The sequence below is a fragment of the Eriocheir sinensis genome, chromosome 4, assembly GCF_024679095.1.
Source record: "Eriocheir sinensis breed Jianghai 21 chromosome 4, ASM2467909v1, whole genome shotgun sequence".
NCBI classification, from domain to species: domain Eukaryota; kingdom Metazoa; phylum Arthropoda; class Malacostraca; order Decapoda; family Varunidae; genus Eriocheir; species Eriocheir sinensis.
This window is the reverse complement of record NC_066512.1, coordinates 13481343-13495792: the sequence shown is the minus strand read 5'-3', so window position 1 is coordinate 13495792 and position 14450 is coordinate 13481343. Positions and strand designations below refer to the sequence as shown.

At 46.2% G+C, this 14450-nt stretch overlaps 1 protein-coding gene across 1 annotated transcript in view; it reads right to left on the bottom strand.

Moving 5' to 3' along the window:
* Window positions 1-14450, bottom strand: part of LOC126982219 (nucleolar protein dao-5-like) — a 140970-nt gene that overhangs the window by 112428 nt on the left and 14092 nt on the right. Inside the window, exons 4-5 of the mRNA XM_050834126.1 lie at window positions 12257-12433; window positions 12045-12159 (exon numbers count right to left, since the gene is read on the bottom strand). Of these exons, the coding sequence (XP_050690083.1) occupies window positions 12045-12159; window positions 12257-12433 (292 nt within the window). The remainder of the gene's footprint in view (window positions 1-12044; window positions 12160-12256; window positions 12434-14450) is intronic.

Sequence of the window (14450 nt, the reverse complement as noted above, 5' to 3'; positions counted from 1 at the left end):
AAAAAAAAAAAAAAAAAAAAAGGACCCCATCCCAGTATAAATAAATATCCTCCTACACGCGATAAACAAAGAACAAACACGACATTCCTTCCGTCACACACCCCACTGGTCACTTCTTTCACATGCTCCTCTTGCCGTACACCATACCATACATACACCACACATTCATCACACACCAGACACACCACCACCCTCGTCATATCACCCGTCACCACACATCACACATCGCACGCCACCTCCCACCAGCTGCCCTCCACTCCACTTCGTCGTCTTCTTCCTTCCTCCCTTCCTTCCTTCCTTCCTTGCCCCGCCTACACCTCCTCCCACGCCCCTCCTACACCTGTGACGACCTCCACCCTGACAGAGACGATAAAAATACTGCTACGGGAACCCAGGTGTGTGTGTGTGTGTGTGTGTGTGTGTGTGTGTGGTAGATGGTACTAAAACGAGGCACGCAGTGAGTGGGAGAGATAAACAGACAGACAAAAAAGTACACTGACTGATCGACTGATTGATTGATTGACAGAGGGAAAAACGACAACTTAAGAATACTGTGGTTTTTGTCATCGTTGTTGTTGTTTAGTTGTTGTTGTTGTTGTTGTAGTTGTTGTTGTTGTTCTTCTTCTTCTTCTTCATGGTGTCAATGGTGGTAAGTGCAGGTGATGGAAGTGTTGTTATCGGTGTTACTGCTGTTGATTTTTATGATTATGATGGTGGTGGTGTTGATGGAGGTGGTGGTGGTGGTGGTGTTGATGGAGGTGGTGGTGATGGTGGTGGTGATGGTGGTGGTGATGGTGTTCAGGTGGAGATAAAGGTGATGATAGTTTGTTTTTTAGCATAACACCAAAACATTCAGAATTACAACTGTAAACGTTGCTATACGATATTCAGAGAGGCGTTAGTGGTGGCGGTCGTGGTGGTTGTGAGGGAGATGGAGATGGTGATGGTTGAGAAGAAGGTGGTGGATCAGATGAAGGCCGTGGTGGTGGAGGTCGTGGTGTTGGAGGTGGAGGCGGTGGTATCGGTTGCTAACCCTGAGTCGGTGATTATACGTCTGCTCGCCTCTCGCTAACCATAAAACTGATACGGTATTAATTTACATAGATTTGAGGGAGGGCGGTTCACACACACACACACACACACACACACACACACGAGTGGACTAAGTCGTATAAACATAAAGGAACAAAAAAAAGACGAGACAAGAGAGGAAGGCGAAAAAATAGTAGCTATGTACAATAAACAAATACCGATACACAACAAACAAACAAAAAATAAACAGCTACCATATTCAGCAGCCATGTAACTTCGCATCTTTTAGCATTCAATATTTATAACCAGGGAACACGTACAAAATAATATACAGTTTTCCTAATATGAAGAGACGATTCTGATGATATTTTCGGAAGGGGCAAAAAAGAAGATGACGAGACAAAAAAAATTAGTACGGTGCATCGAATATAAAATGAACATCAATAATTCTGGTATTTGGAGGTCAAGGCTGTACTTCTCTATTGAGGGAGCCGTAAGTGGTCGACTAAAGGCAGCTCTTAGTGACGTCATAATCGATGGTCCAATAGAAAACTAGAAAGAGGTGGCGGTTTCTGTTGCCCAATCACCTTCAATAAAGTTACCCATAAAAAGAGCGAGTGTAGAGGTGTATTAATGTTTCGTGTGTGTGTGTGTGTGTGTGTGTGTGTGTGTGTGTGTGTGTGTTTTTCGTCATGGCGTTTTCCTTCACTCCATTCATTTCTTTTTTTTCTCATCGCTTCACTCCGTCATTCATCACCTCATCCACCTTACTTCCTTTGACTCCTTTCCCTGACGTGAACTCTTCCTGGTATTCCTATCCTTTCATGCCACATTCTCTCGCTGTCTTTCCTCACATTTTCCTTCCCTCATGCTGCATCATTCCCTCATTCCTCTCATCCCCATTTTAAGTCGTCCCTCACACACCTTTTCTGTTACCCAGTTTGTTTTTGTTTTTTTCATTCTTCTCTTCCTTTTATACCTTCACAACATAGGGCCGTATTTTAAGACACCATCGCTTCTCACATCAACTATTTCTAAAGGTCAAAGAGGGGATCAATCTGGTTTTCATGAGTGTTTTTTAAGGTTCATGGCACAGAAGAAGGGTCAAACTGCCACCAGGGTCATAAAACTACCCCTGGAAAGGCCTACAGCTCCTATGAAAGCCATGTCAAATATGTGAACTTGGGCGACGAAGTGTTTTAAAATACGACCCATACACTACACCACCTCACACCTATCCCCGTCCCCTCATCTATTTAATACTCCATTTTATTTTATTTTTGCTCTTTTTTACCTTCACATTCTCCTTTTCCTCTTACACTCACCTACACTTACACCCTCGCAACCACCGTCGCCCCCTCATCTATTTAATACTTTTCATTCTTTTTGCTTCTTTTCTTTCCTTTCACATTCCTACATCTCCCCCACCCTTGTTTTGCCACGTTCATCTTCACTCCTTGCGCCATTCCTCGTTCCTCGTTCCCTCAAGCCTCCTCCTCCTCCTCCTCATTCCCCTTATTTTAGTTCCCCTCACGTTCCTTACTCCCCTCAAGACACCTCTAAGTCCGCCTCGCCTTAACTCCCCTCTTCTCATATGTCTCCTTCACACTGCACACCATTATTTTACTCTCTCTCTCTCTCTCTCTCTCTCTCTCTCTCTCTCTCTCTCTCTCTCTCTCTCTCTCAGCCCACCCCACCATCACAACACGTTTACGTCATAACAAACTAGGATTACAGCCAAACAGAGGGTCACGTGTGTGTGTGTGTGTGTGTGTGTGTGTGTGTGTGTGTCCTTACCTACGCACTTTAAGGACGCCCAAGGACATAGAGATTGAATTTATCACACTTGAGAAAATCATAAGTGTATCATCTCCACTACCACCACCACCACGACCACTACCATCACCACCACCACCTACAAAAATACCAACAACCACACCTTGAATCATCTCTCTCTCTCTCTCTCTCTCTCTCTCTCTCTCTCTCTCACTCTCTCTCTCTCTCTCTCTCTCTCTCTCTCTCTCTCTCTCTCCTCCTCCACTCCCCACCACATCCATCTTTTTTTTTTTTACCATCCTATCAAATTAAGACGAAATATTCATACAAGTTCACGAGCAGAATGATGTAAGAGAAATAAATGTGAGTGGCCTTCCCTCGGAGTACTTGCCTTCCTGTGTCTCTCTATTAGTCAAGAGTCGAGACATTCACTTCCACCCTTTTCTAAAATCCATCAACATCACACCCTCCTCCTCCTTCTCCATCTGTTATTCCTCCTCCGGCTCCTCCTCATTTTCTTCTTCACCCTCTGCCTCCTCCTCTTCCTCCTTCTTCTTCTTCTTCTTCTTCTTCTTCTTCGTCTTCTTCTTCTCCTCCTCCATACGTTTAACACATACCAGTGGCCTCCGTAAGACCACACTCCCATACGTGAAAAATTCCTGACCTTATGTGTTCCTCTTTGTGGCGAGGAAAGAGGGAAAACATGGAGAGAGAGAGAGAGAGAGAGAGAGAGAGAGAGAGAGAGAGAGAGAGAGAGGTGATATTTTTTTGTTGACCGGGAAATACAATTAAAACAGGGTGTGAATTTTTTTTTATTCTCTCTCTCTCTCTCTCTCTCTCTCTCTCTCTCTCTCTCTCTCTCTCTCTCTCTCTCTCTCTGAAGGCCGTGATATGCAGGTGAGGTCTGCAGGAAGAGGTTGCAAGAGTCTAAATAAACAGAGTGAAGAGTTTGTTTAGTCTTGTTACTGTAATTCTCTCTCTCTCTCTCTCTCTCTCTCTCTCTCTCTCTCTCTCTCTCTCTCTCTCTCTCTCTCTCTCTCTCTCATCGTCGCACTCTACTGTCATTTTCTTCTCGGCTTTCGTACATCTTCCTCACTTCCTTCGTTTATTATCTATCTATCCGTTTACTCTTAAAAAAATCGTGTATTAGTTTATTCATATTCATCCCTGCTCTTTTTCCTTGCTCGCTTCCTTATTTATATTCCTCCACTTTCTCGCTTCCCTTCGTTTATCATATTCTTGTTTCCTTCCTTCATCCCTAACATCCTCCCATTCTTCCCATCTGTTTTTCCTTCTATTCATACTTCTTCCCTTCAACGTTAAATTTCTTCCTTCTTTCCTTCCTTCCACCCTTGCTTCCATCGATTTGCTTAGTTCATTCACTTATTTTTATGTCTTCGTATCTTACTTCCCTCCTTTCCTTTCTTCCTTCCTTCCTTCCTTTCTACATTCATTTGTTTTATTCGTTATATTTACTTCTCTGATTCCTTCGCACCTTGTTCCCCACTTTCCTTCCCTTCCCTTCTTCTTTTCCCTCTCCCTTTCCTCCTTCCTTCCCCCTTTGGCACAGGTGACTTAAAACACCCTCACCTGTTCGCCATAGATAGAGTAGTCCCTTCCTCCCTTGCTCACCCCCTCCCTCCCTCTCTCCCTTCCTCCCATCTACGTCACTTGTCACTGCCAGACGCGGGTAGGGGGAAAGCAGGGAGGAAGGAAGGATCGAAGGGAGGAAGAAAGACGAAAGATGAGCATGAGGGAGGGAAAGACTGGGTAGGAAAGAGAAGAGGAAGGGGAGAGAGGGAGTGTGAAAAAGGGAGAATACATGAGGGAAGAAAAGGGTGGATGAATGCTAGAACGGGAGAAAAGGAAGGGAGAATGAGGGAGGAGAGAAGAAAAAGACGAGGAAAGTATGCAGGAGGGACAGGGAGGAATGGAGAGTAGACAGGGCATGGTATATAAAGTGACCTCCACCTGCTCCCTCCCTCTCTCTCTCTCTCTCTCTCTCTCTCTCTCTCTCTCTCATAACATTTAGGAGCCTCAACCCACATGGCAGTACACATCATCTTTATTGATGATTATAGTGATGGATATGATACTGACTGATGATGATGATGATGGTGAATTATGGTGATGCCTCATGAGAGAGAGAGAGAGAGAGAGAGAGAGAGAGAGAGAGAGAGAGAGCATGAGGGAGCGGCGCCCCTCCCGTGAAACTAAATTTACCCCGTCTTCTTGGCACCACCACTGCCACCACCATCACCACCACCACCACTGCCACCACCATCACCACCACCACCACTGCCACCACCATCACTACCACCACCACTGCCACCACCATCACCACCACCACTACCACTGCCACCACCATCACCAGTATCAACACCACCACGTTTTCTTGCTTCCCTCATGTGCCCTAAACGTGTGTGTGTGTGTGTGTGTGTGTGTGTGCGCGAAATACGGACAATTATTTACTTCCACGCAATCCACAAAGATAAACGACATATTTGGAATAAATGGACAAGTCAGCAATGTATGTTAAAAATAAATAAAAGAGGAGGCATTGTCATTAAATCTGATAGAATCAACCACAAAAATCCATCAGAGGCAAAAGTTGGTAACAAAAGTGTATGATCAAGTTAAAAAAAAAAAGTACAATTACCTGATTTTTTCTTACTATGCCTTTATTTAATCTTGCAAAGTCCATTAATGTCGGATATATTTACTACATGGCGCCCATACGAAGACAGACAGAGAGAGAGAGAGAGAGAGAGAGAGAGAGAGAGAGAGAGAGAGAGAGAGGAAAAAGTGATCTCTTTATGGTGATGGATGGGTGTCGTCGATAATAGACAAAACAGGGAGGTGATAAGGTGTGTTCGTGAGTGTGGGGGACCTTTGTGTGTGTGTGTGTGTGTGTGTGTGTGTGTGTGTGTGTGTGTGTGTATACGAGTGGGTGGTCTAGGCCGCACATAGTCACATACAAACGCACACACTCACGCATTCAGAGAGAGAAATGTTTACTCGGGGCCGAAGTGTGTTGATGTTTAGGTTGAAAGTAGACAGGGAAAGGTAAGGGAGCGAGGAGAGAAGGAAGGGGGAGAGAGAGCAAACAAATAAGGAAAAGAAAGGTAGAAGAGAAAGAAGGGAAGCAGGGGCGAAAGAGGGAGTCAGGGAGAGGTCGAGGGAGCATAGATATGGAGAGGGAAGGCAAGTAGGAGAAGGAGGAAGGGTAGATAAGCAGCTGGGAAATAGACGAATAAGAAACGTACGTAATAATGCGTGTAAAGACTGAGAGAGAGAGAGAGAGAGAGAGAGAGAGAGAGAGAGAGAGAGAGAGAGAGAGAGAGAGCATATGCACGAAAGCAAGACAGTAGAGAATAGATAAAAAGATGAAACATTACGAAGAACGAAATGAAATAATTGTAGGTTACTTCATTTTAGACCAGAATGTAAGAATAAGTAATTGGAGTAAGCAGGAAGCAAGCAAGAAATAATAAACATAAAAAATAAATGAAAAGTTACAGGAGGAAGGGGAGAGTGATGGAAGAGAGGAAAGAGCTAAAATAGAAGCGTAAACGAATGAGGGAGAAAAGAAAAGAGGAAGGGAAGGAGGGAGAGCTGATGTTGAGTGATATACACCACCACTACCACCCTAACTTCCACCACCACAGCCACCACCACGTAACCATTACCAGATTTTTTTTTTCGCTAGTTTCAGGCTTCTTACCCTTACTATACAACTCTCTCTCTCTCTCTCTCTCTCTCTCTCTCTCTCTCTCTCTCTCATCAGTATTTTCATGCTTTATTTCTCTGATGTTTCTATTTTTTACCCTTCTCTCCATAGCTCAGTTCTCTTCCTTTCTTCCCTTTCTTCTTCCGTCTTCCTTATGCTCTACTTCTCACCCCTACTCCTTCAGGACGATTATCTTCCCCTCTGTTCATCCCTCACACACCCGCTTGTTAATTTGTCACCTACACCTTTCCCCTTCTATTCTTAATTCTCATCATTTGCTTCTCTTTCCCCTCTTATTTTTCATCTCAAACCCCATTCCGTCCCACATTTCATCCCTCGTAGGATAATGTTTTCCTCCCTATCTTCCCTCCATCCCTTTCTCCTTATTCTGCCTTTCATTCCCTGATTTGTCCCTTCCTTGTTAATATTCTTCCTTTCCTTCCTTTTCTCTGCCTTCCTCTCATCCCTCAAAATATTTTATCCCATATCTCCCTTTATCCTTTTCAATATCCCTCATTTAATCTCTCTCTCTCTCTCTCTCTCTCTCTCTCTCTCTCTCTCTCTCTCTCTCTCTCTCTCTCTCTTCGTTCCCGCCAAATGCTCCATGACGTCATCAACCAGCATGGCTCTCCTCCCGCCTCCTTACCTCACACCACCACCACAACCACCGCCATCATAGCAATCACTGTAATACATATCTAGGAGGAACAGTTCTCCATTATAAGCTTTCCTATACATAAAAATAACTCGTTTATTACTGTATGGAGTGGGTGGTTATGATGGCGTTAATGATTCCTTGGTGAAGAATGAGTGAGGAGTTTTGGTGATGGTGGAGGTGGTGGTAAGGAGGGAAGGGAAGGACGGAATGAAGTGACAGTTGGTCCAGTTTTCAAGTAGTGCTTTTGTTGTTTTAGTAAGGAAGTGGTGGTGGTGGTGGTGAATGAATGGTTGTTCCTGTGCTGTTGTTGTTGTTGTTATGGTGGTGATAGCGGTGGTGCTTTTCGTTATTATTATTATTGTTATTATTTATTATTATCATCATTATCACCATTACTACCAACACCAACACCATTCTCTCCTTTACACAACTATCATTGTCTCTATCTTATCCATCCCCGCTGTTCTCCTCCACTGCCAAATAACTATCTTCCTCCTATATCATAACTTCTCCGTCGATCATCATTATCCATTTCTTAACAATCACAATCATCACTCCCTCCGAACGCTATATCCCTCATAATTCCTTCTGCCACTCCTCAGCAACTCCAACTTGACAAATCCTTCCTTTTCCATCACCCTTCTAAACGTCATCACTGCAGTACCTGGTACGTATCACAAATCTCTCTCTCTCTCTCTCTCTCTCTCTCTCTCTCTCTCTCTCTCTCTCTCTCTCTCTCTCTCTCTCACACACACACACACACACACACATCAAACCACCATCATGTGTGTCTGTGTTTGATAGAGAGAGAGAGAGAGAGAGAGAGAGAGTCATGAGCGTATCCGTATCCGTAACCTCCAGACTGCGAGACACTTGATCCCATGACTCACCCCCTCTGCACCATTACCAACACCAACACCACCACATCACCAACCGTCATGCACTGCCTACGCTCCAACTCCACCCCACCACCAAGAGCCGACCGCCTTCGCCCGCCGCAACCTCCTTACCCGCCACCACCTCAAAACTTGAAATCCGTCATGGCTCCCCCTCCGGCCTTTCCCCTCACAGTCTCCACGCCGCTTCATGTCTCCCCTCACTCGTTTTGTCTAGCTTACTTACGTCTTAGCCTGTCTCTGTCGTCCCAGTCACCCACATGGTACGCCCACTTCCTCATTCCACTCAAGGACAATAGAAAGAAGAGGAGAAGAGGAAGGACAAGTACAAGAAAGAATATAAAGAGGAGGAGGAGGAGGAGCAGGAGGTGGAGCAAATACAGAGGATTAAAAATATAACTCAAAGAAACCATGAAATTGATTCTCCTTATAATTAGGTCAGTGCAGAGTTCGCCAGATCCATTCAGCCAGTCTGTCAGTCGTTCAGTCAATCATACTTTGTACAGTTCACGAACACAAATTGACGGCAAAGAAGAGGCAGCAGCAGGATCGGGCGTGACATCAGCTGGGTCTGGGAGCTCAGTGCAGTATGGAGTTGGATGTGGGTGTGGGGAGGAGGTGGGTGTGTGGGTGTGTGACGGAGAGGAGAGGAATGGGTGAAGATAGAGTGGGTGGAGGCAACGTTGAGATCATACCCGTGTCACTTCACATGCTCGAGGAATGAGTCACACCATCACTACTACCCACTCCCTCCACCACCACGACCATACTGACCCAGCAGGCTTCCTTAGAACTAAAAAATATTTGCATTCCGATACTCTCAGCAACTATACCGTCTCCTAAGCCCATACACAAAGAATGACAACTGCATCTCATACCGTATCCCCGCCTAAAGAGTCGCCTAAATATTTTCCCAGACACTCAGTAACTACATCTCTTCCCTTAATGCCATGGCAACTGCACAATACTTACAAATACACTCCTCAGCACCGTGTAAAATGTATAATCCTCTCTCATCCTTACGGCCACCCATGTACGTTTTAGCGAGCATATGAATAACTCCTTACCTTCTCCCATCCCATCCATCGCCATAACGCCACACACGTATGCTCTTCTGCCTCACACCACATCCTCAGTATAAGCGTTTTCCTTCAACTTCCTTTCATATCTTCCTTCAATGCATTCCACATCCTCCATCCTCATGCATCCCAGTGACATTGCTTTAAACGATGCATTAAGATCAGCTACCTTGCACACCTTGCTTCAGCGCACCACGACAACACCCCCCCCCCCCCCCAATACATCCCACTGACCTTGCCCTTCACCATGCATTCAGCCTTCAGAACATACACGATTAGACCATAATGCCTCAAACATCCTCAGTGCCGCTCCTCCTCCCTTTATAGCTCCTCTCTACCATGCTGACACACACACACACACACACACACACCGCTCCGACAGCTTAGTGGTTAAAGGTTTGTGTGCCCTGCCAGGCCGCGGGGCGAGAATTTTAAGCTCACAAGGAGTGGTTAAGCCCCGTTCCCACTGTGCTGACTCTGGGCAACGATTACCCACGACTCTAGGGTACACGAGGTATTGGATGTTGATGTGAAAGGGTCGGACATGTCTTAAAAGAGGTCTAGAAACGGTCGCCGAATGTTGAGCGGACGTCGGGAGGGGAGGTGGGGTCGTGAGGGTTAGAGCGAAAAAGTATTCCATGCTAAACTTTCACGACAAGAGTGGCCAGGGGTCTGGACCAGCCGACATTTCCGGTTGAGGTCTGAGGGAGGTCGGGAACAGTTGTCAACAGTCTTGGCTTATCTTGAGACAGTCGTGACGACTGTCGGGGCCATTTTTCAATTTTTTACCATTTCCTGTCGGCACAGTCGTCGGTGCCGACTACTTAATTAAGAATAATGAGAGACTGTCGTGACAACAGTCTTCGCCTAATGAAGGACGTTCGTGACGACTGTCGGCTCAGAAATATTGGCTAAAAAAAATGCCGCCATCAGGAAATTTATATTTTCATTTTGCAATCACAAGCACAACAATTTCTGGGCATGGTTAAGTTTCACTGGCAGAAATTTGGGAGCCGCACAGCACGCACGCACTCCTGCTGCCTCTCTCTTAGGTTGCATGACACAAGTAGGGCTGCCACCCTGAGGTCAGAAAAATGTGGAATGCAACATCTCACTCTCCAATACGGAATGGATCCATATTTAAAGGAACGGGTGGCAATCATAAAATTTCTCTAGCATGCCATGAGTGTCAGCCCCTGCCCGCTGCTGGTGGAGGCAAGAGGGAGGGTGGAGGGACGTTACGTCGCGTATTTTACACGTTTTTTCGGACGAACCTTGACAAATTTTACGGACTGGTTTTATTGTTAACCGAAAAATGCACTCACTGCAATTTTAAGATACTGAATTTTATCTGCTTGACCATTCAGATAACAAAATACGAAACAAATGGCGTTCCGCATTGGTTCAAAACGGAACACTACATTTCATTCGAATACAGAGCGATTCCGTATTCTAAGGAACGGGTGGAAACCCTAGAAGTAGACACAGCGGAGTCTCGGCCCATCATAGCCTATTACCCCAGGCCCCATGAAGACTGCTATTAAGATGTCTACTGCCAAAATATCCCTTTAAAATTTTGGGTAGAATTCGGCGACAGTCGGCAAGGCTGTTGCAAAGACAGTCGCGAAGACGGTCGGGAAGACCGTCGGCCAACTCCTTGGCAACTGTCGGCCAACCAGTTGACAGACAATCTGCAAGACTGTCGTCAATACCGTCTGTGACTGTCGGCCAATCGGTCGGCAGATTCGTGGTTGTCGTAGACATGGCTCGTTTTCAGACTAGTTGCCAGCACGTCTGCGACATGCTGGCAACTAGTTGGCCGAATGTCTCAGACAGTCGGCACTCATGCTAGCCGACACCAAGACGCCAAAAAAATTTCCCCCCATTCTTGGAGCGTGGGAGCAGACTTGTTAAATGCAAAAGTCGCTGGGTTGTCGTGGCCCAGAGTCGGCACAGTGTGAACGGGGCAAGGGTCTGGACCAACCGTCATTTCCGGTTGAGATATGAGGGAGGTCGGGGACAGTCGCCGACACTGTCGTCAACAGTCTTGGCTTGTCTTGAGACAGTCGTGACGACTGTCGGGGCCATTTTTCAATTTTTTACCGTTTCCTGTCGCCACAGTCGGCCAACTCCTTGGCAACTGTCGGCCAACCAGTTGAGACACTCTGCAAGACTGTCTGCGACTGTCTGCTAATCTGCCGGCAGATTCGTTGTTGTCGTAAACATGGCGCCATTTCAAAAAATGACCGTTGAGACTCGTCTTGAGACTAGTTGCATGCATGTCGCAGACATGCTGGCAACTAGTTGGCCGAATGTCCCAGACAGTCGGCAATCATACTAGCCGACACCAAGACCCAAAAAAAGAACCTCCCCCCATTCCCCCATTCTTGGAGCGTGGGAGCCGACTTGTCAAATGCAAAAATCGCTGGGTTGTCGTGACCCAGAGTCGGCACAGTGTGAACGGGGCTTTAGTGACCCCCCTTCAGCAAGGGGGATGGGGTGTGTGTGGTGTGTGGGTCCCAGCAGTGCCCAGAGATTGACTATAATGAGCCTTTCTCTATTCGGGAAGGTACTTGTTGGTGATGACGAGTCCAGCTCGTGATCAGACAGTAGTGAATTACACACACACACACACACACACACACACACACACACACACACACACAAGCTCACTCACGCTTTGTTATACGAAACGTGCATTATTTTTTTTTCTTCCTTCAAGCCCTGAAAGCCACGAACAAAAATAGCCCGATTAAAAGTAAGCTTATGAGAAAATTAACTCCGTGACCAATCCACAAACTGGCTTGTGCATAGGAAACCTGACATGACACGCAGAGGGGAAAATAATGACACACACACACACACAGTCTTACCTGTACAGCCTCCTCCAGTCTCTTCTTGTGTTCCCGCAGCGTGGAGAGCTCTCGGTTCAGGCGATCCAGGTCACGGTCCGTGCAGCGACAGCAAGACGCAGCAGAGGGCTCGGATCTGCATGACGTAGGGAAGGAGCGAGGTTAAAGGGACACTCACACATGTGTGGACTTTAACACAATGTAAGAAGGTTATATATCCGTCTTTCTCTCACCTGGTCGCCTCCCTCCGTATCTCCGCCTTCAACCTCTCCTGTGCGTGGCGGGCCTCCTGTAGCGCCCGCCGGTGGTTCTCCTCACGCTCCCGCTCGGCTCGCAGCAGCTCGCACTCATGGCTCCTCGACAGAGTGTCCCTTTGTTGCAGCAATGTCTCGCGTTTCTCGTCCTCCAGTCTACAGGCCAAAGAGAGGATTCGTTAATTACTTGTGATCTTACTTGTGAACAAAGAGCTGTGTATCTCCCGCCGTCTGGTAGTTAATTACACAAATGTAAGAAAGTTGAAACTAAAATAGTTGTAACTCTCAACGCAGTGCCCGAACCCGAACTCTGAAGAGCCAGGTGTTAGACAGTTAGAACATGGCTTCTCGAAGTAATGGCCGCGCCCCAGCACTAGGTAACGATAGACTACTCAATGAGTCGCCACTTCTTCACAAATAAATGACTAAATACGAGGTGGCGGAACTTACCTCAGTGCCGTCGAGAAGTCTTGAAGTGGGTCGCGAAGGCAATATTTGTAATAAATTTTGGTCACGGAGAAAACTTTGAATACAAGTACAGTTTCGAACAGCAGTGCTCACCTGTGCTGCGACAAACCACCACTACAGACACAACTGGCCGAGTTGAGAAATGAGTACGTGGGTGATAATTATTATTTCCAGTCCATTTCCTTCCCGTTTCATCCATAATTATGCTTCCTTCCTACCTGTTCATTATTGCTCCGCTCATCCTATACACTCTCTTGCCATAACACACTACTGACTCGTTCTCTATCACACAAGCAGACGTCACGTCACTTTGCTGAGTCTGCTCAAAGTCTATTGTATATATCAAGTCAAGTCATACGCATCTTTGTGGGAGGAGACACGGCAGAGGCGTGGCTTATGCGTGACGTTGATTGGAGCCAAATTAGAGAATGTAGAAACAGGAACTTAGGGAAAACGAAGAAAGGCGGACTAATATAAATCAATCACTTCAACATGACCCCTCTCACACCCCACACCGCCGTTTGTAGGCATTGGAATTACAGTCACGCATAGCACAATAAAAATAGCATATTTTTTTCGTCAGTGGCTTGCCTGAATGCGCGGTGAAAGAAAGCGAGATTGCACATCCAAAGTGCACACACGGCCGCAACTTTAGTCACCCGTGAACTGGCTTCAAGTGACGTCATCCCGCTGCTCCGCCCCAAACCGCCCCCTGCGCGTGCTGGTCGTAGTTTTGAAGGCAGAGTGACTTGACTTGGTATATATAGACTTTGACTCTGCTCTCGTTGATTTAGAGACACGCCAGTCCTCGTCGACAGACCGACTTGGTCGGCTAGATTTCGATCGCCGATAGAGTCGGTCTGTCGGCACCCTGCCTTTGTCAACGGCCCGTGCTCCCCCGTGCAGGGAGGGAGCAATCTTTTCCCTCCCTCTCGTTGATTTTACCGTCACGTGCTTGAAACGAGTGTTTGGATGTAAACATTCGTTGCCATCTGTCTTTAAGTGCTGGCTTGTAGCAAAAAATATTGTTCTTTTCATGACCAACTCCAACAACAAAACGGATCAATAACTATAATGAATTCCGTACCGGTTACGTCCTTTCTACTGTAACTTCTGATATCCAACCCATTATAAGGTGTAGTAGGAGGAACACGTGACCCAGAATGACCAGCAAATACAGAAAGCTTATCATTATCTTAACTGTTCAACGTGTCAGCTCACACCTTTAACGACAATCCTGTGGGTCAGTGTCTCGTCACGGCACAACCACCGCGACTCGGGCAGCGCTTGGCGGAGGACGCATTCTCTAGCCCAGGGGTTCCCAAACTTTTTTGGTTGCGACCCTAAACACAGTCTTGATCTAGTCTGGCGACACAAAATCTGTGAACATGCAGTATTTATTTCCAATTAGTTTTATATTATACTTTCAGATATTCATAATTATATCCTCCGCCTGCTCATTGTCTGCTCGGCGGACGAGTATTATACATGAATGCGGTTAAGATTCGTTTTAGGTCCGTGCCAGTATCTCATTACCTACCTTGTGAAACATCAGTATCTCTTCATATATATTTTCTACAAACCTTCAACAGTCATGGAAACACTTTGAAAATCCAATTCAAGGACTTTTTTTTTACTCTTGAAAATAAGGGATAATGTTTACGAAAGCGCGTCGCCTCCTCTGGTGCTGGCCGCGGCGACGCTG